At 55.1% G+C, this 23,329-nt stretch overlaps 1 protein-coding gene and 1 long non-coding RNA gene across 6 annotated transcripts in view; one reads left to right on the plus strand and one right to left on the minus strand.

Moving 5' to 3' along the window:
- Nucleotides 1-502: 502 nt before the first annotated feature.
- On the minus strand, nt 503-9,783 carry LOC136792239 (uncharacterized). Of its 5 annotated transcripts, none has more exons than XR_010835735.1 (3): nt 9,237-9,783; nt 7,017-7,252; nt 503-5,545 (listed from the first exon to the last, which is right to left on the minus strand). It is a non-coding gene; the product is annotated as an uncharacterized lncRNA (long non-coding RNA). The 5 variants fall into 5 exon arrangements; XR_010835734.1 differs by lacking the exon at nt 9,237-9,783 and adding an exon at nt 8,677-9,222; XR_010835733.1 differs by lacking the exon at nt 9,237-9,783 and adding an exon at nt 8,677-9,222 and having other exon boundaries at nt 7,017-7,558.
- Nucleotides 6,964-23,329, plus strand: part of PRMT8 (protein arginine methyltransferase 8) — an 84,114-nt gene continuing 67,748 nt past the window's right edge. Inside the window, exon 1 of the mRNA XM_059081380.2 lies at nt 6,964-7,600. Coding sequence (XP_058937363.1) covers nt 7,526-7,600 — 75 coding nt within the window. The 5' untranslated portion in view covers nt 6,964-7,525. The remainder of the gene's footprint in view (nt 7,601-23,329) is intronic.

Below are 23,329 nucleotides of genomic sequence, written 5' to 3' on the forward strand. Positions count from 1 at the left end.
AAGGAACGGGAAATGAAGGTGGCCCCCGAAGGCCAGAGTATCCTCTGTGACCATTGCACCCGAGTGGCAGGCAAGTGGTGCCTACTTTTTTCTTTTTCTTTTTTGTCTTTATTATTTTTCAGACTGTAGAGCCTCTTGGTAACATCGCTGCCTAGACTTGGAATCAATCTGCTTTCCCTCTAGGGAAAAATACCCCATGTCTCAGCCCATCTCGTGAACACTTTGCCAGGCTGTAGAGCTCTTGGTGTAGAAATGCCTTTTAAACAAGGATCGTGTCTTTTATTTCATGGATCTTCCCCCTCAAGTGCTTAATCCAGGGCTTCGAATGCAGTAAATATTTTTGTACTCGACACTGGAATAGCAGAGGGGAAGGGAGGCTGGATGTGCGCCTTCCAAGGGTTCAGGCTACACTCTTGAGGAATCAAATTTTGGAAAGGATCTGGCAATGTATATTCAAGTGATATCACTTTTGGGGAACTGTCGTACGGAAGCAAAGCTCCTGTTTGTAAGGGTATAGGCAAAAGAACATTTATTGCAAAATTGCTTAGAGTGACATTCAGGATACTTAGAATGACTTGAAAATCCACCAGTAGGGTGCTGGTTTACGAAAGCATGGCTTATCCACACAGTGAGACGTCTTACAGCTTTTAAAAACAATAACTTGGATTTACATGTAATAACATGGAAAGGAGTCTATAATACACTGTGTAACAAAGAAACCAAGTTGCTGAGCCATGTCTATACAACACATATACAGAGTTTCAATTTACGAGTTTATGACTTTCCCAAGGTGTGAAAGTGAGATCCGCACTCAGTAGGAACCATACGTTGAATGTTGAGTTTCGATCCTTTCCCAGGCTAGCGATAGGCGGGGAAACCCTCCCTCGTGATGCTGGGCAGCGGCGGCGACCAGGTCTCCCCGTCAGCCCCGAGATCCCAGTAAACGACCGAGGTACTGACTACCGTTGGGTACCCAGCCAGCCAGCCGTTCTGTGTTTCACTTTCAGTTCAGTATGCAATACATTACACGGTGTATTTGACACTTCATTATAAAATAGGCCTTGGGTGAGATGATTTTGCCCAACCGTAGGCTAATGTAAGTGTTCTGAGCATATGTTTAAGGTCCGTAGAGCTAAGCTGTGATGTTTGGGAGGGTTAAGTGTGTTATAAGCACATTTTCGACTGACGATATTTTCCACCTGGGAGGGTTTTATCAGGAGGTAAATAACCCCATTGTAAGTCAAGGAAGATCTATTCATACGTTTGCATGAGAAACAAATGGAGGCTACACAGCAAAATGTCAGTATCACCGTAGAGGGGTAATATTTTACGATTTTAAAAATCCAGCAGAGGTTTATATTAAAGAAAAAAATCCCTTTGGGAATGGGAGAAATAGATCAGGGTTGTTAACTGGTCTAGAAAGCAAACAGGTGGAATTAATCACAGCTTTCTTTGCCGCCTCCATTCTCTGTGCACCTTCAGGGAGGGCCACCCCTGAAACTCCAGAGATCAGCCCTGCACTAGGGCAGGTCACAGTGTGTTATATGCCCCAAGAGGCATCAGTACTTAATGCTTTTGGGGGGGGGGGGGCCAAGGCTGCAAAACTTCCCAACCATGAAAGTTTTGGAAGCACACAAGAACTTTGGTATCTTGATAAAGAAGGTGTCCCCAGCCTTACCTGAATGGAGGCTACTATGCTTCTGGTCCAGGCCTTAAAGCATCCAGGGTCTCCCTGTTCATATCAATAGATAGCGCTTGCAGGCCCTTCCTGACTATAAGCCATTTATTATAGCGGTATTTAACCTATAAGAACCAATCCATATGACCTCTGATAGTACCTGAATCCATAACCAACTCCTCCTGGAAGACAGGTCATCAGGGTAGGTCTGCCTTTTCATCTTTTAGTCCAGAATGCCTGGCACAGCGCTTGGCTACTGTAGTAGTTGTTGTGTGAGGGCGAATGGAAGAAAATGTGTGTTAACTTACTGCACCGGATAGACTGAGTTGATTTCTAGCTGGCTTTGGGGGGACTCAGGAGAGATTTTCCAGAGAAAGGCAAGCCTTTATGAAAGACTTGAAAAAGAGGAAAGGAGTGGCGTGTACAACTTCCACCAAGAAGAAAAAGCTGATTTTTGTTGTGATAGCATTTTAGAAAGAATATTTTTGTATCTTTAAGGGCTCTGCTACTGTGTCCCTCTTCTGCTTTCTCCAGAGAAGTTTGGGTTCCATCGTAGGCCACTGAGAAAATGTCTGGAGTCCTTCTGAGTCCTTCTCACCCCGAGAGAAAGGCAGGTAAAAATAGTCTAGCTTTTCAGGGGCCTAAAACACCAAGGATTAAGCTCTGAATGCAGAACTACTAAGAAAATGCCTCCCAAATATAGTGAGAAGAAACAGTCAAACCCAGCACAAAACCACAATGAGTTGATTCAATCAGACATTATCCGAGCAAGGAAGAAATAACATTCCAGTTTTAATGGCAGGAGAAAAAAAAAAAAAAAAAGGGAAGAAACCCAAATTACTTTGCAGGCGTTGGTGGCACTCTTACAAGTTGCTTTTCGGAACACAGTTTAAGAAATAATTGAGCCTTGGGTTGGGGAGAATTAGGACTGCAGAGGCTCTTGTGCAGGAGAACTTCCCAGGTGTGGGGCTGTCTGGAGGCTCAGCCAGGTGGTTGCGGCTGCTGCAGCCTTGGCTTGTCTCCCACATCTCCCAGAAGACACGAAGCACGCTGCCGGGTTCGCCGCTGGGAGGTGGTGATGGATAACGGCTGTGGCCTGATTCTTGAGGAGCCATGGATTCTCTGCAGCGTGTCTCGGCCATATGTGAGCCCTGGCCACGTGTGAGGTTCCCTGAGGAGGAAGAGGGGGAAGACACACGATATTTCTTACACAGCCCCTTGGATGGAAGCAACCACACTTGAACAAGCTAGAATCTGGGCTTTCCCAGGCAGTATGGTCTGCAGGTCTGGGAAACGGCATCCTGGCCCCCAGGCACTGGATTTCGGCAGGCAGCAGAGGAACGGTTGGTTGGCTCCTGGAGTAGAGCTACTACACACGGTCTTCAGCTTCCGGAGGCCTGGGAGGAGATGATTATGGGCTTGGTTGCAGCTTGGGGTGGATGGAAGTTCAGAGGCCTTGCTCAGTCTCCCAGGGTTTGCAGCTCTGCTACAACAGCTACACCAAATCATTAGTCCAGCTGAAACCTTCTAGTGACAGGAGACTAAATCTCTCTGCGGCGTCTCATACGGCGGGATAACTTGTCCAGTTAGAGACCTCCGCCAAGGTTTCGTAACAACCTCTACACGCTCAGCCAACCACCGCACAGCTTCACGCTCTCAAGAACCTCCTGGTCCTCAAGAACCTCTGTGTTAGGGCTGGATCACGTGGGGGTGGTTATAGTTTTGGGGGGACTCGCCTGTGACTTGGGGATCTTTCTCTGTGGGTCTTTTAATCTCCTCCAAATATCCTTATCCAACTATCCTCAACCATGACTACCCGTTAGCATCTTCCAGGGACTTTAAAAAAAAAAAAAAATCCGGACGCCTAGCCCTCACTAGATCGTAGTCTCTGGGGGTGGAACCAGAGCACTGGCACTTCTAAAACTCCCCAGATGATTCTCAACAAGGTTGAGAACCACTCCCTTGTTCCTGGAACCTGGGTAACCTCTGGAAGATCATGCCGGCATCCTGGCTTCGCATGCTGACTCTACCACTGGGGCAGTTCTCTGTGTTTTTGTGTCACCTGTTATGGTGTGGGGACAGTGACAGCATCTCTCTACCTCAAAGAGTTGTCGGAAGAACTTCATGAGGACACGTCTGGGAAAGTCTCCAGCACATAAGGGCGCTATCAAGTTTAACTCAGAGCCTAGCACAGTGCCTGGCAAATGTTAGCACAATGTCCGTGGTCTGACCATAAGCCAGGCATTGTTTTAAGCATTTTACGCGTACTATTCAATACATTTTGTCGCACTGAAGATCTAGCGTAAGAAAAACGACATAAGCAAAATGTGTCTTCGGGACCTCTTTACCCAGTAGGACCTACTGTCCAGACCACTCATTTAACTCACACCCTGGAGAACACCCTGTGCTCTTGTCCTACGTCCTTTTGCCCCCCAGCAGAGCCCTTTCCAAAGCTCTTCTACAAAAGTTCTCTCTATGTCAAAGCCTCCAGGGTGATTAAATGAAGACCTGTTCAATGGTCATTCCAGTATCTTTTGTTGCCTATTGCTAAGCCCAGGGCCTCTTCATGAGCTAGGTATATAAGTGATGCCCAGTAAGTTCTTTGTGGAGTGACTAAATCTTGCAAAAGACGATGTGACATACCTATGCAAAAGAGAAGGAGAAAGACCCAATTCTTGTGAACAGTGGGGATGGTGAGAAAATGCTACCGCAAAATGCCCCTCCCGTTGCGGAGCACAGGCTCCGGATGCGCAGGCTCAGCGGCCACGGCTCACGGGCCCAGCCGCTCCGCGGCATGTGGGATCCTCCCGGACCGGGGCACGAACCCGCGTCCCCTGCATCGGCAGGCGGACTCTCCACCACTGCGCCACCAGGGAAGTCCTAGGCACTTTTTATGCATCATGAATTTTCACAACTCCAGGAGATGGGTATCCGGGTAATCTTTTGCTGTGTAGCAAATTACCCCCAAACTTAGTCTCTTAAAAGTAACAGTTATTTTGCTTGTGAATTTGTAAAGAGGTGGGAGCATAGAAGGGGCGACTCCCCTCTGCTCCAAGGTGGCTCTGCAGAGGACAGGAGTGTCCACTTTCAGGTCCGCTCAGTCTTGTCCTCCAGTCACTCTGGAGCCAACCTGGTGGCCTGGCCTCCTCAGGCACAGCCCCAGGCTGACTCGGGGTTGGATGGGTTGGACTCGAAAACTCTTTGCTATGAGAATACAGCTCTCCATCTCAGCCTCTCCACTCCCCATTCCAAGGGGAGCCGTGCCTGGGGAGAAGCCAAGCCAAGCAAAAGATTTCAACAGAGAATGGAGGAAACACACCCACTGAGGTTCTCATAGCAACATAATCACGCACAGGCAGCAGCCTATTTCGGTGGGAGCTTGTCTGAGCTTCCCTCCCCGCCCCGGTTAGTCACAGAATGGATGCACTGCACAGGCTGCAGCGGTGTGAGGTGGGGTAGGGTGGGGAGAGGGCGCTGGACTGGAAGCCAGGGGGCTGGGGCGCTGCTCTGAGGTGCTCCGTCAGCTAGCTGATGGATCACAGACACGCGTCCTCTCTCTGATCTCGGGGTCCTTATCCGTGAGATGAGAGGGTAGGACTGAAGAACTGGGAAGATCCTTTCTGGTTTCTGTTGATTGTACAAGTGCTGAGCCTCTCTTGGCAGGAGATCAGATGTCTCAAGATCTTTTGTCTCTGAGAAGGATGCTTAGAGAAAATGGGGCTCAAGAGGGTAAAGGTCACTCCTTAGATTCAGCTCATTTGCCCCCCACCACCTTCTGTGCGTTGGCAGGATGTGAAAGGGAAGGAGAATGACCAGGTGTTGCCAGACTCTGCTCGCTCGCCCTGAACACGCATCCGGGTTTGTGGTCTGAGAGAGGAGAAGGTTAAGGAGGTTAAGGTCATTCTTTCATTTAAATGTACTCCTTCCTCAACACTCACACACTCACACACGCACTCACACACACACACATACACACGCACACGCACTCACACACACTCACGCACGCACACGCACTCACACACACTCACACACACGCACGCACGCACACGCACTCACACTCACCCATTAACTCAGCGCTCTTGCACACTCTCCATCCCCTTCTCTCCTCTCCCTCCCCCACTTATTGCAATGTATCCTCTGTTTCCCCGAGGACCAGGTGATGGAAACGTCTTTAGATCCTGGCCCATTTCTTCACTGGACTCAGGTTAGTTGAGGACAGTCAGGCTCACACCTCCTGGCTGTCAGAGGTGACGTTAAATAACAGATAGGGCACGCATGCAGCACTGCTCTGCCTAGGTGAGCACAGGGGTGAAGTGGAGAGAGCCAGGATGCCCAAGGAGCCCCTTTTAGGTCCCTGCCCTTGACTTGTGAACTGAAAGCTTGAAAGTGCAGCTGTCTTCGAAGGAGTCAGCCCCAGAGAGGCCTGTTGTAATGGGGGACACAGAGCGCCCCCCCCCGTTTTATTCCCCACCCGCCTGACAGATGGCCAGTAAGACAGAGAAAAAGAAGCTCTCAAAGCGAAGACAGGAATGCATTGTATAAAAATTCACACCCTCTGCTGCCGCCTAAACTCCCTTAAAAAAGGATCAAGAGAATCCTAGTGGGTACTGACATCCTCCTTCTCTCCCATAAAAGGGACTTCAGAATCTGGTGATGCTGGGGGAGGGGTGAGGAGGGAGAAGAGAGATGTGTGGGCAGGGGGCTGCCAGGGAAGACCGGGGTGGGGGGAGCGCGGCGGAAAGCTCACCCATCTGACTTTCTCCCACCCTCTTTCCCAGGCCAACCTTGGTCCCACCGTCTCGGCCTGGGCGAGGCTTGGAGCCCCAGGCCCTTGGGGAGGGAGAGCGGGAGAAAAAAGGGGTCATGATACCACACGTAGCCCTAGAGTTGAAAGAGTGAAGGACCCTCCGCATCCAGGCATCCACCCCGTGGCTCCCCAAACCCCAAACGCGGAGGGAGGATGCAGGAATGGGCAGCGGAGCGGGAGAGCTGGGGCGGGGGAGGGGGCGGTGGCTGGGATGGGGGCGAGGTGACCCGTGGCCCAGCCTTGCCCAGGGCCCGTCCTCGGTGGCAGGACGCACACCGGGTCCGAGGACCTGCCGGAGCCCAGCCCCGGCGCCTGCCTTCTCCGAGCCTCACGCGTGGCCCGGCTGCGTCCGCGCAGCCCTCGCCCCCCCCTTCCCCGACCCTCCCCCAGCAAGGTGTCCACGGCGCCCGGGAGTGGAGGCGGCCCAGAGACCCCCGGAGGCCGGCGAGGGGGCGGCCCGGGGCGCGGGGGCCCTCGGTCTGCGCCCAGCAGCACCTCCCGCCCGGCCCAACCTCCCCCGCCCCCACTCACCGGCTCAGCCCCCGGGAGGGACGCGCAGGAAGCGTGTTGCTTCGCCCGCGGATCGGCAGAAGTTGAGAGGAGTTGTCGGCTGCCTGGGCCGGCCGGACTTCGCGAGCAGTCGGCGAGGAGCCGCCGCCGCCGCCGCCGCCTCCGCGGAGCCCTCGGGGCTGCCTCCCTCCCGCCCGGCCCGCAGCGCGGGTGGAGAGAGGCGGGGAGGGGGTCGCGGGCGCGGCAGGAGCTCGAAACTGTGTGAAGGAATCCGAAGCCGATGAGAAGGGAGGAAAATAAAACAAAGTGGAGACTGCAGGAGTGGCTCCACCGTGGTGGATGGTACCGGCTGACGCTCCGGCAGAGGGACTGGGCTGGGCTTTTATTTTATTTTTGTTTCCTCCCATTTTCTCTCTCTCTCTCTCTTTTAAAGCGACACCAGCGCTCTCTCTCTCTCTCTCTCTCCTCTCTCTCTCTCTCTCTCTCTCCCTCGGCGCCGTCTCTGTATCGCCAAACCCTTGCCGGCGCTTATGGGCATGAAACACTCCTCCCGCTGTCTGCTCCTAAGGAGGAAGATGGCGGAGAACGCGGCCGAGAGCACCGAGGTAAGGAGGCGAGAGGCCGGGCTCCGAGACCCCGCAGCCGCCGGGACCCCCGCGCCGCGCGCCGCCGCCGCCGCCGCCGCCGCCGCTCCGCACCTGGTGCCAAACTTTCCCAGCTCCCTCCCGCTCGCTTCTGCCGGCCGTGTGCGCGTGTGTGCGCGCGTGTGTGTGTGCGCGTGTGTGTGTGCATGTGCGCGTGTGTGCGCGCGTGTGTGTGTGCGCTGGGTGCGGGAGAGACAGTGCCTGTCTCAGGCCCCCTCCCTCTTGAAAATGCAAAAGAGTCGCTCTCACCCCAGCTCCCTCTCCTGCCCCCCGCTGCTCGCTTTCCACCCCCCACCCCCAAGTCCCAAACCCTGGGCGGCCGCGCTCCCCTGCCCTCCCCGCTGGGCTCCGTTAGGGCTCCGGAGTGCCGGCTTCAGCCGGATCGGGATGGGTGATCCGGGGGCCAGGTCTGCTCCCTGCGGCGCCTTGACCGTCTCCGGCCGGCCGCTGCCTCGGCGTTACCCTTCAAGCTCGAGCTCTGGGTCCCCGCAGCACCGCGGAGGGCTCCGGGCCGCGGGGACGGGGGTCGGGGAGGGGGGCCCCGCCGCGCCGCGCCGCGCCGCGCCGGGATGGCACTTGGGCACCACCAACAGACCCTCGCGCCCAGATCCGGGCCCGGGAGAGGTCTGCCCTCCAGCACCTGCGAGCCGCGCCTGGGATGCTAACCCCGGGGAGGGAGCTCGGGCCGTGGCCACCTCCAGGACCAGGGACAGCGCCCGCGCCTGCAGCAGCCGAGCCCACGCGGGCCGTGCGTGAGGCCTGCGCGCCGCGCTGCAGCGGGAAGTGGGTCCGCAGCCGCTCGTCCCGCAGCAGTTCCCAGGAGGTCGCTCTAGCTCCGCAAATTGCGCTCTCGGCCCCCGCCTCCGGCAGCCCAGCGGCTGCCCTTTCTGTGCTCTGGAGTTGGCTCGGAGCCGCAAAGTCTGGAGGCTGCGTTCCCCGGCCTCGCTCTGACCCCGCCGTCATTACAACTGGGTTATAGCCCGTAGGCTCTGGGCACCTGTAGTCACGAAGGGGATCCGCGTGGGCAGCCCCCTTACCTTCGTGGAGGAACGGTGCGCCGAGGGGGGGCGCGGAGTGGGGTATGCGTGTGAAGATCATCCCTTACTCGGTGGCAGGAAAAAGGCAGAGAGCAAATTCCCGGGCTCTATTAATAGCCGGGTGTCTGGTGGGGCTGCCGTGCACTTCACATATGGTTTTACCCATGTGCAGCGTGGGGCGTGATGGAGGTGTGGCACGGGGATTGTCCCTCTGTCTTGCTGGGTGGCAGGAAGGGGCAGAGACCCTTCCCGATCTTCTTCCCTCGAGGTCTGAACTGCAGCTACCCCCTAACCCCACCGCGTAGGCAGCAAAGCTTTAAAAATCCCCGTTCTCTGAGAAACTAGAAGCAGCGTGCATCTGGCAACTGTCGATTTCGAAACAAACACGCTCTTGGGGAGAACAGTGGGGTGTTGAGTTAGGGCAAAGCATGCGCGCCTGCGGTCCCCTCGCCACTTCCTCTCCCCCGCCCCCAGGCGAGCAGACGCTCAGAATGATGTGTAGTGCAAGGCAGAGAGCTAGCCTTAGCAGTCCCCTCGCCCTCCTCCCTTCCGTCGCCCACCTGCAGAATGGGCGTCTGAAACTAGCGCAAAGTCCAGGCTGCACTTCTGTAATCTGTTGGACCAGCGGGCACGTAGCAGTCCCTGCAGCCGTGTGGCTGGAGCGCTAGAAGCAAGAAACAGCTTCTCTCTGCCCATCCCCCTACCGCTCGGCTTCTTAAAAAAAAAAAAAAAAAAAGTTTTCGCAGGTCTCTAGCCGCCCCGCAATTGCCCTGCCACCCCGGCACTCCGGTTGTTGCGCCCGGTCTGGTTGCAGACCCCGGCCAGGTTCCGCAGTGTGCACGGCGATGTGAGCTTCCCCACCTCGGCCCGGGTTCAAGGAGTCCGGAGCAGGCAGAACGACGCTTGCCAGGCTATTTTTACATGCTTCCCCCGCAGCTCCGAGCCCCCCCCTTCTCGGCAGTTGCACATGCCAGCTCTGCTCAAGGCATCAATGAAAACAGCAGTATAGGCGGCCGAGCTCCTGCGAGCAAAAAAAGAAAGAAAGGAAAAAAAAAACAACCCCACGTCGGAACGCCTGGCACAAAGTGGGAGGGGCAGCTCCAGCTGGGGCTCCGGGAAGGGGCGTGAGTCTGGGGTTCAGTTCTTCACAGCTTCCCCCGGGAAGGGGAAGGATTCAGACGTGGTCAGACGTGTCCAATGGAGGCATCCGGGCGGCGTGACAGTCACTTGGGTTTCTTCCAGGAACGGGCTGTTTCTGGAATGAGCCAGGACTAGAGCAGCACTTCCAAAAGTGGGGTGTTGTGGGTCTGCCTGCATTTATGGTGAGAGAGAGGGAGGCAAGGATGCCTCTGTGGGGTGTGTGTGTGTGTGTGTGTGTGTGTGTGTGTGCGCGTGTGCGCGTGTGTGTGTTGTGTCTATGGTGGTAGCGCTCCTTGTTTTTAATTCAACACATCTTTATCAAACACTGACTCTGTGCCAGGAATGAGATCCAGGCTCTCGAGATCCAAAGATGAAGACACCAGGCCCCTGCCCTCAAGGAGCTCACAGTCTGGTGGACAGTCGTGCTGGATGATCCAGATAGTTCGGTAGCACCTTTTCCTGCCTTTCCTTGGTGCGGTTTATGAGTGCTTTATCTCATTTTATCCTCACCATGATCCTGTGAGATGAGCAAAGATTAGCTTTCATTTCTTAGCCCCATTTTACAGGTGAGGATGATGAGGCTGAGAGGTCCAGCAAGTTCTGAAAGTTACCTGGTTAGCTAGGACAGACAACCTTGGAGCACAGACTGCTTCCACTTCCGATTCACTGCCCTTCGCCCTACATTGCTACTTCTGTTCTTTTATTATTATTATTATTATTATTTTGGCTGCACTGTGCAGCATGAGGTGTCTTAGTTCCCCGACCAGGGATCGAACCCACGCCCCCTGCAGGGGACGCAATGATTCTTACCCACTGGACCGCCAGGGAGGTCCCTACGTGACTTCTAAAAAGATGCCACGTTTGGATGGGAGCAGGAGAGAGGGGTAGGGAGAGAGGATGTTTGGGAAGGGAGAGATGCGGTGTTGGGACAGGCGAGGGTGACAGGGAGAAGGTGACCCCTCACAAGGTTTTGAGGGAGAGAGATTCTAATCCTTAGGCAGAAAGGAGAGAGTGGGGAACAAAGCTACCTGCTTGTGAGCAGAGCCTCCCTTGACCAGTGAAGTTTGGAGCTGGGGTGGGGGCGGGGAGCATCCAGGGTGCAGGCTGGGTGGGCACGGTGAGTTCCGTTTCCGCGTTTTCTGGCTCTGTGTCCCTCCGACGCGCTTCTCCTCCTCAGCTGAGGGTATCATCCGCTGCTCTGCGTGTGTCATGAGAAACCTTCTTCTGTCTGGTCTCCTTCCCAGCCCGCTGTCCGTGCAGAGGCCACCACCCTCACCCTGCCCTCACGAAGGCAACAGACTCTCTCCTGTTGTCCTCTTCTCTAATCCAGCCCTCGGTGGGCTTTCAGAAGTACAAATCCGCTCACGATCAGACACTGCTTTCCAAACTTACCCTGTCGCCCTGTTGCCTTTAGGACAAGGCTAAAGCCCATTTCCTTAGCCCTTCAGTACCTGCCCCATATGCATTTCTCTGCAAACACTGACTTCATGGTCTGAATGCCGTTGTGCTTCCTGGTTCCTGGGCTACTCTACCCACTCCCCTTCTCTCTGGAAACAGAAGATCTTCCTCAACCAGCAAGACCCAGTTCAAAGGTCTCTTCCTCCGAGCAGCCCTCCCAGATCAGCCATTGATCCTCCACCCCATGGAGAGTGAGTTTTCCTTCTCCTTCTTCTGTGTTCCTAACACCTGTCTCTCACTTTTCCTATTACAAGATAACTGGCTTTTTAAAAAAACATCTTTATTGGAGTATCATTGCTTTACAGTGGTGTGTTAGTTTCTGCTGTATAACAAAGTGAATCAGCTGTACGTATACATATGTCCCCATATCCCCTCCCTCCCTCTTGCGTCTCCCTCCCACCCTCCCTATCCCACCCCTCTAGGTGGTCACAGAGCCCCGAGCTGATCTCCCATTGGCTTTTTATATGTCTAGTTCTTCAGTTGGATAATGGACTTTTTTCGCGGGGGGGGGGGGGGTGGAGGTTGTCTCTACCCTGTTCTTAACGCTGTGCCTGACACAGAGTAAATTAAAAATACTAACAAATGTTGACTGATTCATGGGATGATGAAAAAGCTCGTGAGCCTTCTGGGAGTTCATCACTCACGGCTTTCTGAAAATTGGGCTCCCCATCTCCCACTCCTGTGCTTAGGTTATTGTGGGCCCTGAAAACTCAAAAAATGAGTAGAGTTTCTGGCAATCGAGGTGCTGCAAAGCTCAAAGCATGGGTACACACTTCGCTTGCCTGTGCACCTGCTTAATAGTCCATTGTTACTGACTCTTGCCGTGGGGTGTTTGTGTGACTAGCAGATAAATGGATTAATCACAATGCCCAGTTATGAACCCTGGGGGGTGATGGACCCTTCTGAGCTTCTGCTTGCTTTACTGGTTCTCGGTGAAAGCCTGATGCCTTATTTGCGGGGCGGGGTTTTCGCACCTCAAAGGAGAACCCCCGGGGGTGAGAAAACCGTTTTAGCAAAGGAGTCATTTTGGAGACTGGTTTTTGAATGTGCTGTTGACTTACTGGCCTGGGGAGAGACAATAATTATGGGCTGGGAAAGTTCCTACAATAGAACAGTGGGGTTAGGGTACCAGCGGGCGCTGCCCTGTGAGTTACGGGGAGACCTGGGCTGAATTCCGACGTGGTGTATGTTGGTGGTTTTGGCTCACGGTTCCCTCTTCTTGGGGTTTTCGGCTCAAGCGTGCGGCCCTGTAGCACAAAGGTGAGGGGAGGAGGAGAAAGAGGGCGAGAGGAGGCAGGGCCCGGGCCCACTTCTCTGGGGTCTGCATCGTGTCTCTTTCCGACAAGCGTGGGGCTCTGGAGCCAGACTGCCTGGCTTTACACCGAACTCAGTGGACGTGTTGTTGTGACGAACAAGTCCCCGAGCCCCTCTGGGCCTTGTACGGCTGTTGCGATGACTGAATGAGTGAATTCGTGCAAAGGGTTCAGAGCGCGGTGTGAGCTCCCGAGGCCTGCGCGATCGTCAACCTGTCAGCTTTCAGGAGTCGTGCCAGGAAAGTGCGAGCTGGATGAACTCTCCTACTTCCTCATTTCTCCAGCCGAAATGATCGCCAAACCACAGTCTACATCCCTCAGCAAACACGGATTTCGGCCCTGAACCGAGCTCAGGAGAATTCAGAAGATGCCCACGTACGTGTCTTTTGCGCCCCCCGCCCCCGAGAGATTTGGCTCTTCAGAGAGTCCTCCGTTGGCTTTTGGCTGTCAGAGAGGGTGAAACCGCACCCCCATCTCTGACTCCAGAGTGGGTTTCATTCCCTCCTCGGTGCTAACTGCGATGTGAAGTGATTATCACATTCCAACAGGGAACATGCAAAAATCTGTAAAAGCAGCATTTACACCTTGGAGCCTACGGTGCCAGCGGGAAAAAGGGGGCAGTGTGGCGAGATGTGAGCTGCCAAGGTAACGGGAAGTGGTGTTGTGTTGTTGTGCGACAGGCGGGCCTGTTGTCCCATTTGTGCACCAACTTGGCGAGAGGAGGGGGAGCGTGGGCGGGAAGGGCCCTCTGGAAGGTCGCTCTGTCCGTGCTCCCAGCCCTGAGCCCACTTCCTGCACCCACGACGCAGTTGGCCCCTTGGTTGCTTGTTACAAAGCAGGAGGCAACTTCCCCAAACCCCTTGTGCACCTCAAGAGTCAGGAAGTTAGTTCTTCCTTAGGTCTGAGCTCCATCTCTTCCGTTGCAATTGGAGTCACCTTGGTTTCTGTTATTCTAAAAGGAGATTAAAAACCGTCTGGTTGCCTTTGCATTTGGGGCTGCAAGAGGGATGTCTCACCCTCTTTACCAGCCTCTGTTCGGAGCGATTCCAACCCCTTCCTCTGAAATTCTGGATTAGCCAGGAGAGGCGTGTTTGAGAAGACATGCCCCTCCGGTGGTACCCGGGCTGCTGGATATTTCACACCTCAAATGGCTTTTCTTCTTCACTTGTTATTAGAAGTCCCTCAGGCATCATGGCTTTCTCCAGATTTGTAATGGGTGACCCATAAGCAAAGATCTCTTTTTTTTTTTTTTTCCCGGTATGCGGGCTTCTCACTGTTATGGCCTCTCCCCTTGCGGAGCACAGGCTCCGGACGCGCAGGCCCAGCTGCTCCGCGGCACGTGGGATCCTCCCGGACCGGGGCACGAACCCGCGCCCCCTGCATCGGCAGGCGGACTCTCAACCACTGCGCCACCAGGGAAACCCAGCAAAGATCTCTTTTTAAAGTGTAATTTTATAAGAGTAAACAGCTCGATGTATACATTTTCATAAAGTCATAGAATCTTAGAGCCGGATGGGAACTTCAGCTCATTCAAAGTAAGAGACGGGAAAACATTCCCAATATCAGAGTGCTTCGGTGTTGGTGTCGGGTCCATGTTTCCTCCTAGGTCAATGCCATTTCTACCTCCTTGAGCACTGGTTTGACTGTTTTTACATTTGGTGCTAATTTTCTAGTATATCCTGATATGTAATATCGAAAACCAGCGTTTCCCTACATAAGATCTAAGAATTGTGCATAGCAAGATCTCTCTCCTTTTCGTACGACATGTAAAATGCTTCGGCATATATCGTCTTGTTTAATGGGTGCCATCATACATTACATACATACACACATATGTTACATCCTGTACACCATACATAACATGTCAGGTTACATATTATTCCCATCGTACGGATGAAGAAACCAAAGCACGGAAAGTTAGTGTTATGGCCCAAGATCCCACAGGTAGTAAATGATGGAACTCAAACTCTGCTTTTCTAGCCACTGAGACCTCTGCTTTTTCCAGTCCACCGGGCTGTGAAGACAGCAGAAGGAACAGAGTAGACACTTAAAATACAAAGAGAAGGAATGGAGAAATTAACAGGAGAAACAAAGAATGGTGGATTGGGAAGAAACCGAGGAAAAGCTACCAGCCCTGGCTTTCTTCTCCTGCTTTCAGTTCTCACTGCTATGCCCCGTGGGCGGCGGGGACCCCGTATAACCTGTGGCCAGGACAGTCCTCGTTCCTCCCGGATGTCCCTGGGTCCGGGAGTCCTAGCTGGTGGGCCAGGCAAAGCCCCTGACTAACAAAGTGTACCTTTTTGGAAGCTGGACCGAGGCCACCATGTCCAACCTGAACTCTCATCCAGCTTCTTGCACGGGATGAAATGAATAGCAGAGACTTCAGGACAGGAACTTGGTTTTTTAAATGTATCTTTGTAGTTTTATTTCATTGTCTAGGGCTCGTGCAACAAAGTGCCACAAACTGGGGGGCTTAAATAACTGAAATTTATTCTCTCACAGTTCTGAAGGCCAGATGTCTGAATCCAGGCGTCAGCAGGGTGGGCTCCTGCTGGAGGTTCTTAGGGGGAAATCTGTTCCCTGACTCTCTTCCCGCTTCTGGTGCTTGTCAGCTGTGCTCTGGCTGGTAGACACAGCAGTGCCTCTCTGCCCCCGTCTTCACGTGGCCTTTTCTCTGTATCTCTTCTTGTCTGTATCTCTTCTTCTTCTAAGGACACCAGTCATATTGAATCAGTGCCCACCCTGTCCGGTGTGGCCTCGTCTTCATCCGATTACATCAGCGAGGTTCTTGTTTACAAATGAGGTCAAATTCACAGGTAACAGGGGTTAGGGCTTCAATACATCTTTTGGGGGGACTTGACTCAGCTCGTGACGTCATCCAACATGGTGCCCACACGTAGTAGGTCTGAGTAGAGAGTGGCTGGCAGATGGCAACGAATCTGTAAAGAGGGCTCAGGATAGTTGCAGAGCCAGTGAAGGCTGTTTCTCTCCTTTAAGTCTCTCTCCTGCTTCTCGGCCACTGTCCACCTTTTGCCCACTGTTTCCGCAGAACCTTGGTCAGGACCCCTTTCCTTGAGTTGCGGCAAAATTATAACAAGAGCTGCCGTTTTCACGTCCCTGTTTTGTGTTGGGCGCGCTGTTCAGTGCTTCGTATGCATCGCCTTGTTTAATTTACGCAACATTACAAAGCAGCTCTTCTTATGCCCATTTTGTAGTTGGAGGAATGGAAACTCACGGGGGTTGGTTGTCTTGACGAAGATTCTAGGAGCAGTAAGTAGTCCTGTAGTACAGTCCTGCTGCTGACTGGGGCCGCTTCCCCCTCTTTTATTCACATTCCCAGTGGGAAGCTTGACCTCACTTTTGCCCACACCAGGCCCCACCCACTGAGAGCCTCTTGGGGGCTGGAAGGAACTGGTAAACGTGCATGTGTGGGAGAGAGTGGAGGCTGGCTGGAGCCTGCCGGCCTGTGCCCGCGGCTCCTCGTGTTCAGTCCCCTTGTCCTCCCGTGGGATTTGCTTTCCGTCCTTGCCAGAGAATTATTGTAGCGGTAGCATTGCGAGAGCCCATCCCTAGCTTCCGTGAAGGGCTATTCCGGAGGACAGGAGCGGTAAGGACTTTCTCGGCACCTTCCAAACAGTTAAGCCACGTGGGTCACTGGCTTCTGGGCCTGAGGCAGTTTTGTGCAGAGGTTCGGGGCGCAGGCCCTGGGGCTCGTGCCTGCCTGCAGACCTCAGCCGGGCTGGGTCCTGGCGTGCACGCGTTACACCGTCATCTGTGCCCGGTTTCATCGTCTGTGTCGTGGTGGTAGCACCTTATCCCGCGGAGCTATTATGAGGGTTAAACGAGTGACTTCGTGTGAAGCTCACGTAGGTACACGGCAGATGCTCAAGATGGGCTACGATTTATCATCCGGGCTTATCCGGTGGTGTCTCGGGGGGCGGGGGGCGCACAGATGAATAAAGGGCCCCCACCGGTGACGTGATGGGCTCAGTGATCCACACACTCTCAGGAGGGACGGGGCCCTCCGTGCCCCGCGGGCTGGCCTGCCCCACTCCACACGCACACTCAGTGTCGGGGTCCAGGGCTCCGGTGTTCGCAACGTCCCCAGCAGGTAAACGAAACCTCACGGAGCCCCGAGGGACGGAGAGGAGTGTGAGGGGGCAGATGGGCACCCACCTGAGACCGCTTGGCCTTCTCCGGGCGCCCCCCCAGCCCTGCTGCTGGGACAAGAGCCACTCCTGCTGCTGGGTGACTGGATTGATGTTGCCTACTTTCCCAGGGCAGGAGAGCTAGGCCTGGCAGGAGGGGAGGAGGACAGGGGCGTCGCCCAGGCAGGCGCCGCAAATCGGGTGTTAATTACCAAGTGAAACACTCTGTCCTCTTGGCCTTGAATCCAGTAAAGGACGTTCACCCGGGGTGAGGCCCAACCAGAGGGTGGTAGAGCTGAGACCAAAGCGCTATAAAGGGAACAGAGATTTAGCAAATCCCTCCTTCTGGTCCCCACCTGTAGCTCTATTGTGAAGGATCATCTCTTGTTAGCTGAAGGGAAGGAAAGGGGTGGCCTTTAACAGCTGGGGCTGCCAGAAAATGAGAGGCTGCAGTTCCCCCAGACGCACTACATCCAAGGGCTTCATCTCGCCCTGACAGGCAGTTATGACAGCCCTTCTCTAAGGAGGCGCAGAGAATCCCACAAAAATGATGGCAGCCCATCCCAAGGCTCAATGGGATCCTGATTAAGGGATGTTCTCTATTAACGTGCATCAGTGCAATTCTTGCCTTCAGGTACCTAGCAGGGAAGTGATGAATATTTATTGAATGAATAAAGGAAATAAACTTGCGCATCACACGTACACCAGCCAACTTCCTTTTGTTACAGAGTCTGGCTACCCCCCACCCCCACCCCGGCTCTCCAGGGTGAAAGCTGCGGTTCCCAGTGTACAGTCGGGGAGGGTTTTGGAGGCAGGCAGACGGGGGTTTGAGTCTCATCCTCATCCCTCTGGGATTATCACCCATTTTTATTATCCATGAAGATTAAATACAATCACAGGAGAAGACAGAAAAAAGACACTCGACCCATGTTTTCACCTTTTGCCTCCTGTTGTAACTTTGCGTTTATTTGCTTAGCTTTTGTTTTGCTTTTGGGGGAAAGTTCGCAGTGCAGAGTGGGAAGAGTCCTTTCGGATTTCAGCGCGGGTGGATGTAAACGACCTCGTCCAAGCCGCGGGGCGGCGGGTGTGTTGACGCGTGGCGGTGTGGACACGCACGTGAGTCTGCGGGGCCGTTACGCAGAAGCACGTGCTCGTGCGCTTATGTACTCGGCACGCGTGGTTTTCGGTTCACAGCAGGTAACGCGCAATGAGGTGCACACTTAACCACTAGCCTGGCGCTCTGGGGTTGACCCAGGGACTGATGGTGACTCAGCGTGGTGGGGTGTGTTGTATGGGGAGCACATGGGGGCGCGGGGGGCGGGGAATGAGGCCCTGGGTGGGAATCTCTTAGAGCGGACCTGAGGGTCAGGGTCAGGAAGGTTAGCAGCCCTGGCTTTGCAGCTGATGTAGGACTTTCGTTACGTAGTAGCTTGGGTGCTGTTTTCCTCGGGCGGGGGCTGGGTGGCCACCCTCTCTGGCGCTACACGCTCTCCCCAAGCCATCTCACGCCTCCTCCCTGAAGCGCTGCTGATTCCCAGCCAAAGCCGGGCCCCGGCCCCCGAGCTTGGACTGTATGTCTGGCTGCCCGCAGGACACCTCCGCTCAGGTGCTACACAGGGACCTCAGACTCCTCAAGGCCCCTCCCGGTGTCACCGCTTCCCACCCCTCCGCCCCTTCCTGCTGGTCCTCATCTTGCTGAGTGTGAAGTTACCCAAGGCACAGGCCCCGTCTCCTCTGCCCCATCTCCATGGCTATCCTGGTGATTCTGCATCTCATCGGCTTGTCCTTTGCCCTGAGTTTGTCCTCCTCTTTCGGGTCCCACTTTGGCCGTCCTGGGCACACACCCCCATCTCTTGCCTGGATCTCTGCATCACCTCCTGGATGCCCCCCCCACACAGCCGCGCCTGGCTCTGGTCTGTCCTCACAGCAGCACGAACATGCCTTCTGAAGTGGCGACCTGACTGTGCTTCTCCCCTCCTCAGACGCGTTCAGTGGCTTTTCCGTTATCATCGGAGCAGGACCCACCTCCTTGCCGTGGCTTAGCTGGCTCTGCAAGCTCACGCCCCTGAATGCTGTTCTCTGAAGTCCTTCCCTTCCGCTCCAGCTACACTCACCTCCTTCCCTCCCCTCATCACCTCCTACTCTTCCTTCAGGTCTCAGCTTAGAGGTCACCTCTTCCAGGAAGCCTTCCCTGGCTCCACCCCCTCATCTAAGTCAGGCTTAGCTCTCCCGCCACGTGATCCTACAGTACCTGTGCATCCTCTGTCACCGTGCGTATCGCTTTGTACTCACTGGCTGACTTCCTCGTCTGCAAGTCCACCGTAAACTCTGTGAGGGAAGGGGCTCCGTCCGTGCTATTCACCATCGGATCCCAGCACCTAGCACAGCGCCTGGTACCCGTTAGAGGTTAGAAACCTTTTGTTCTACGAGTGATCATTGTGACATATACCTTTCCTGCACTGAAAATGTTCTATTGATGCTGGCGTTTAAATCATTATCTATGGCTCCCTTCCTTCTACGCTGGTTGGGACCGTCAGTCACCCAGCGTCCCCTAAAGAGGAAGCTCTGAGGTCATAGCCATCATCTGCCAACCCAAAGCAAGGCTGCAGGTAAGCTGCCCCAGACAGATGTTCAGTGCTGCGCGACAAGGGCAGGACTGCAGAGAGAATGGTGACACTCAGTGCAAACTGGGTAAGAGGAGATTTTTCAGACAAACAAGGGCATATGTTTCGTACCCTCCTGAACAGGCAAGCCTTAAGTCTCAGAAAGGGCGGAAGGGGGCGGTCAGGGCTCTGCCTGGGCCGTGGGGGGGATTCCCTGCACTTCCGCCGTGGGTAGAGGAGGCAGAGAGAGACCGTGGAGACAGCCTTGCAAAGCCTCACTCGCAGCAGGGCGATCTCGGCGTTTGTATCAGACGATGTATTTTCTCCCCACTAGGCCTGATGCTTCATCATCGGCTGATGTGAGCAGGGGCCCTGGTGGGGTGGGGGAGGCAGCTACGTCCAGACAAGGGGTCTGAACAGCCCTGAGGCTCTGGCTCTTCGCTGCAGGCTCTCGGGGGCCCCAGGCCCCTGCTGCGGGGCCGGCGCTCTGCAGGAGGCTGCGACTTTGGGCCCAGCTGCTCCCGAGCGTTCTTTATTCACTCCGTCTTAGGCCGGCGCTGTCATTCACTCGTCTATTTATAAAGTTAAAAATAAGATGCTCCATATTCCAGGAGGGACAGAAAAGCAAACCAGCGGCTTGGGCTGCCGGTACAGCAGGGCCCTGGGCTTCTGTCCACACGGCCAGCTCTGGTGGCTTTTCCTGGAGGCGTCACTGAAGCTCGGCCAAGCCTGTGCCCACCTCCCTTTCTTCTTCCAGCTCTGCTTCAGCATCAGCGACCAGAGCTCTCAGCCCCGCCCCCGCCCCTGGAGGGTACTGCACACGCCCGAGTCAAGGCAGCCGGGTTGCATCCCGAGCACCAAGGGGGCTCGGCCTCGGCCTCGGCCTCCCTGGATCATTCACTCTGGTTCCTCGGGCCCTCGGCGGATACCAGGTAGCCTGGGAGGAGCCGAGAAGCTTGAGGCAGGACCCGTGGCCCTGCCTCTGTTGCCATCTGCCCTCTGACTCTCAGTCACCCGTGTGAGAAACGCCTGGGTTGGTCCTTGTCTAATCCCACCTGATGGGGCGGCCCTGAACTAGATGCAGGCCAGGGTGTGAGGACCTTTGGAAAGCGGGGAGGCTTTGTGCAAGCCTTAAACGTTGCTGTGACTCCGCTGCTGCTTCAGGTGCCTTCCAGGCCAGCTCTGTGCCCGCCTCCCCTTATTGAGCCGCCGGCGGGGATGGAGACAGCTCGTCCCCATCCTCCACACGGCTTCCCCTTCCAGACTTGCCCACGTGTGCTAAACTTGTGCTGTTGAGCACGCGAGATGCTTTCCCCTCGAGGTGGCAAATGGTGTGGAGAGTGGAGGTTTGGGGAAAAGCGAAGAGGTGCCGTCCGTCTGGGTGTGGCGGGGAGCCGACCTCTTCTAGGGTCCTGACTTGAACAAGGGCGGAAGGGGGGGAGGCCGGCAGGCAGGTGTTTGTCCGGGAGAACGAACCTCCCTCCGGAAACCCCTGCCTGCGCTTCTGCTTTCCTCCTGCTGGCTCGGGCTCTCCCTTCCCCAGGCTGGGCCCTCTGCGCTGCTGAGAGCGATGGCTCTTCCCTTTCCAGGCAGGAGACACGTGCAGGGCTCGCGGTTCAGCTGGCGGGGCAGGCAGCCTCAGCTTCTTGGCCCCGCGCGCTGGGGGCCTGCATCTTGGGGAGGCTCCGGTCTTGGGCAGTGGTTCCTTTAACCCCCGCGTGACCAGACACTTGATGTGCCACGGGTCTCGCCTGTTCCGAACACGTACAGGGTAGAGGGAACGAAACGGAAGGTTTGAGTTTCAAATCTGTTAGCGCCATTACTTCCGTGTCCTCCCCAGTGTGCGCTGCTGGACCATTATTTCTAAAGTACTGGGACCTGGCATGTCTCCCAGGATCCAGGCCGAGCCAGGATGTCGTATCCCTTCGGTACCACGGCTGGTGCCAGCAGCCGAGCGCCGTGCCAGGGGCCCAGAGGAGGGGTGATGCTACGGCCATCCCTGCAATCACCGTCCTCTGACATCTTCTCGCCCCAGGCCTTGGAGGCCCCCTTGTTACCGACTGCAACGGTCTCTAACCTCACCTGGTCAATCGACGGCATCAGACGCTGTTTGTGTTTTGTTTTTCCCGATTCCGTCTCCTCTTTGGGGTCCCGCGTCCTCTTCCTCCCACCTCTCCCGCACCTGCGACTGTTCTCGCTCCAGCCCCCCCTGTGGATCCTTCCTCCTCCCCCCTGGTAGTGACGCTGACCCCGGCTTCCCGTCCCCGGATGACCTCATCCTCCTGCACGTCTTGTGACGTCCAGAGCTGCACTCCTGGCTGGGTTTCTCTTCCTCAGCCTGCGGCGAGCACTTCAAGTCCACCCGGACCCAAACCGAGCTCCCGACTTTTCCTCCGAGCTTGTGCATCTGTTCCCGCCCCGGGTTCCTGCCTCCTCGAAGGGTACTAGTCGGCAGTCAGAGCAGAGGGCTCGCTGCAATCACTTCCCCGCCCCCAGCCCCAGAGAACTGGCAGGAAAATCCTGCCAAATCTACCTCCTTCCCATCCTTTACTTGCATCTCCTTCTCCTTCTCCCGCTGCCTCCAGTCAGACCCTCATTATCCTTTGTCTGGATCACTGCAGCCGCTGCCCCGCTTCTGTCCCTGCGCCTGCCAGGTCGTCCTCTTCGTGACAGCGCGACGCCTGCACTCCAGGTGGCCTCAGTGGATGCTGGCTGAGCGAGTGCATGAGTTACGGGTAGAGACGCTTCGCTCAGAGGAGCAAAGGCGGGTGTCTGTTCTGCAGCTGCTGGACGTTGTGGGTTAACATCAGGGTCCCCGTTCTCCTCCTCTTCTGGCCCTGGTGGAGATGCTTGGGTATTAAAGAACTTGAGGTTTGAGCTCATGGGGTTCAGGAGACCTGGGTGATAGTCCAGACTCTGCAGCTTGCTTACTAGGGGCCATGTCTTTTCTGAGCTGTCTTTGACCCTGAGAGCACGGCAAAAAAAACAAAATCGGGGAGTTTGAGGTTCTCGGCTGCTCTGCGTTTACCAAGGAGCCTTATCCTTTAGGAGGGGGAAGGGCAAAGATTATGACAGGGAGTGAACCTGGAGAGGTGGCTGAATCCGTAAGGAGGGGTGCAGGTGAAACATCGTTGAATCCGCCCAGCGTCACCCCACCCTCCCAGAAAGTGCTCATGGGAGTCTTTCAGGCTGTCCTTCCCCTTTTGCCGTCGTGACAAAACGGGCCGGGCCTTGGGGCTTCCAGAAGCCTCTCTGCAGAGCTCTGATTCCTAACCCAAATAGGGCAAGTGCCTATGGAGCAGATAACTCTTATTTAAGTTTCCGTATGTTTCGGGGTGAGTGGGGATTTTGTATTCAGGTTGAGGGGCTGGCTGAGTGACCCCCAGGGAGTCCCTTGGACCCTTTGGGCTGGTTGATCACGTCTTAACCTGAAGCCAGGGGACAGGACCAGTGAGTCACTGAGACATTCAGGGCACGAATTGTGCCCGTGACAGGGTGCACACCATCTTCTGTCTTCAAGGTAATCTCCCTGTCACAGTGTCTCCACCTCCCTGTGCCTGGACCCTTTTGGAAAGCCGGCCACTTGCCTCTAGCACCTCACTTTCCTGTCAGTATCAGGGAAGTGTGTGGTACCCAGCATACGAGTAAAGAGAACACCACAAGTCACCAGTGGGAAATGTGTGATAGGGATGGTTTTAATTCAGTCCGTTGCCTCGGCGGAACCATTCCCTACAGTGTACGATTTTGCAGTCCTTTATCCCGTCCAATTTTAGATAATGAATAATCACTGTCATATCTATGACTGTGGCTAGATATGGCTCTAGTGATTTCATCCAAGGAGCCTAGTGTGACTTAACACATCTGGGAATCCTTTTCTAGGCCCCAAGTCCTGAAGGATAAGGAGGAGCTGGGCAGAGAAACAGGCAGGAGTGATAGTGACGGTCCTTTGGAGAGGGAGGCTCCCGGGAGAGGTCCGCCATCAAGGCCAGAG

The sequence above is a fragment of the Kogia breviceps genome, chromosome 12 (assembly GCF_026419965.1).
Source record: "Kogia breviceps isolate mKogBre1 chromosome 12, mKogBre1 haplotype 1, whole genome shotgun sequence".
In the NCBI taxonomy this organism is placed as follows: Eukaryota; Metazoa; Chordata; class Mammalia; order Artiodactyla; family Physeteridae; genus Kogia; species Kogia breviceps.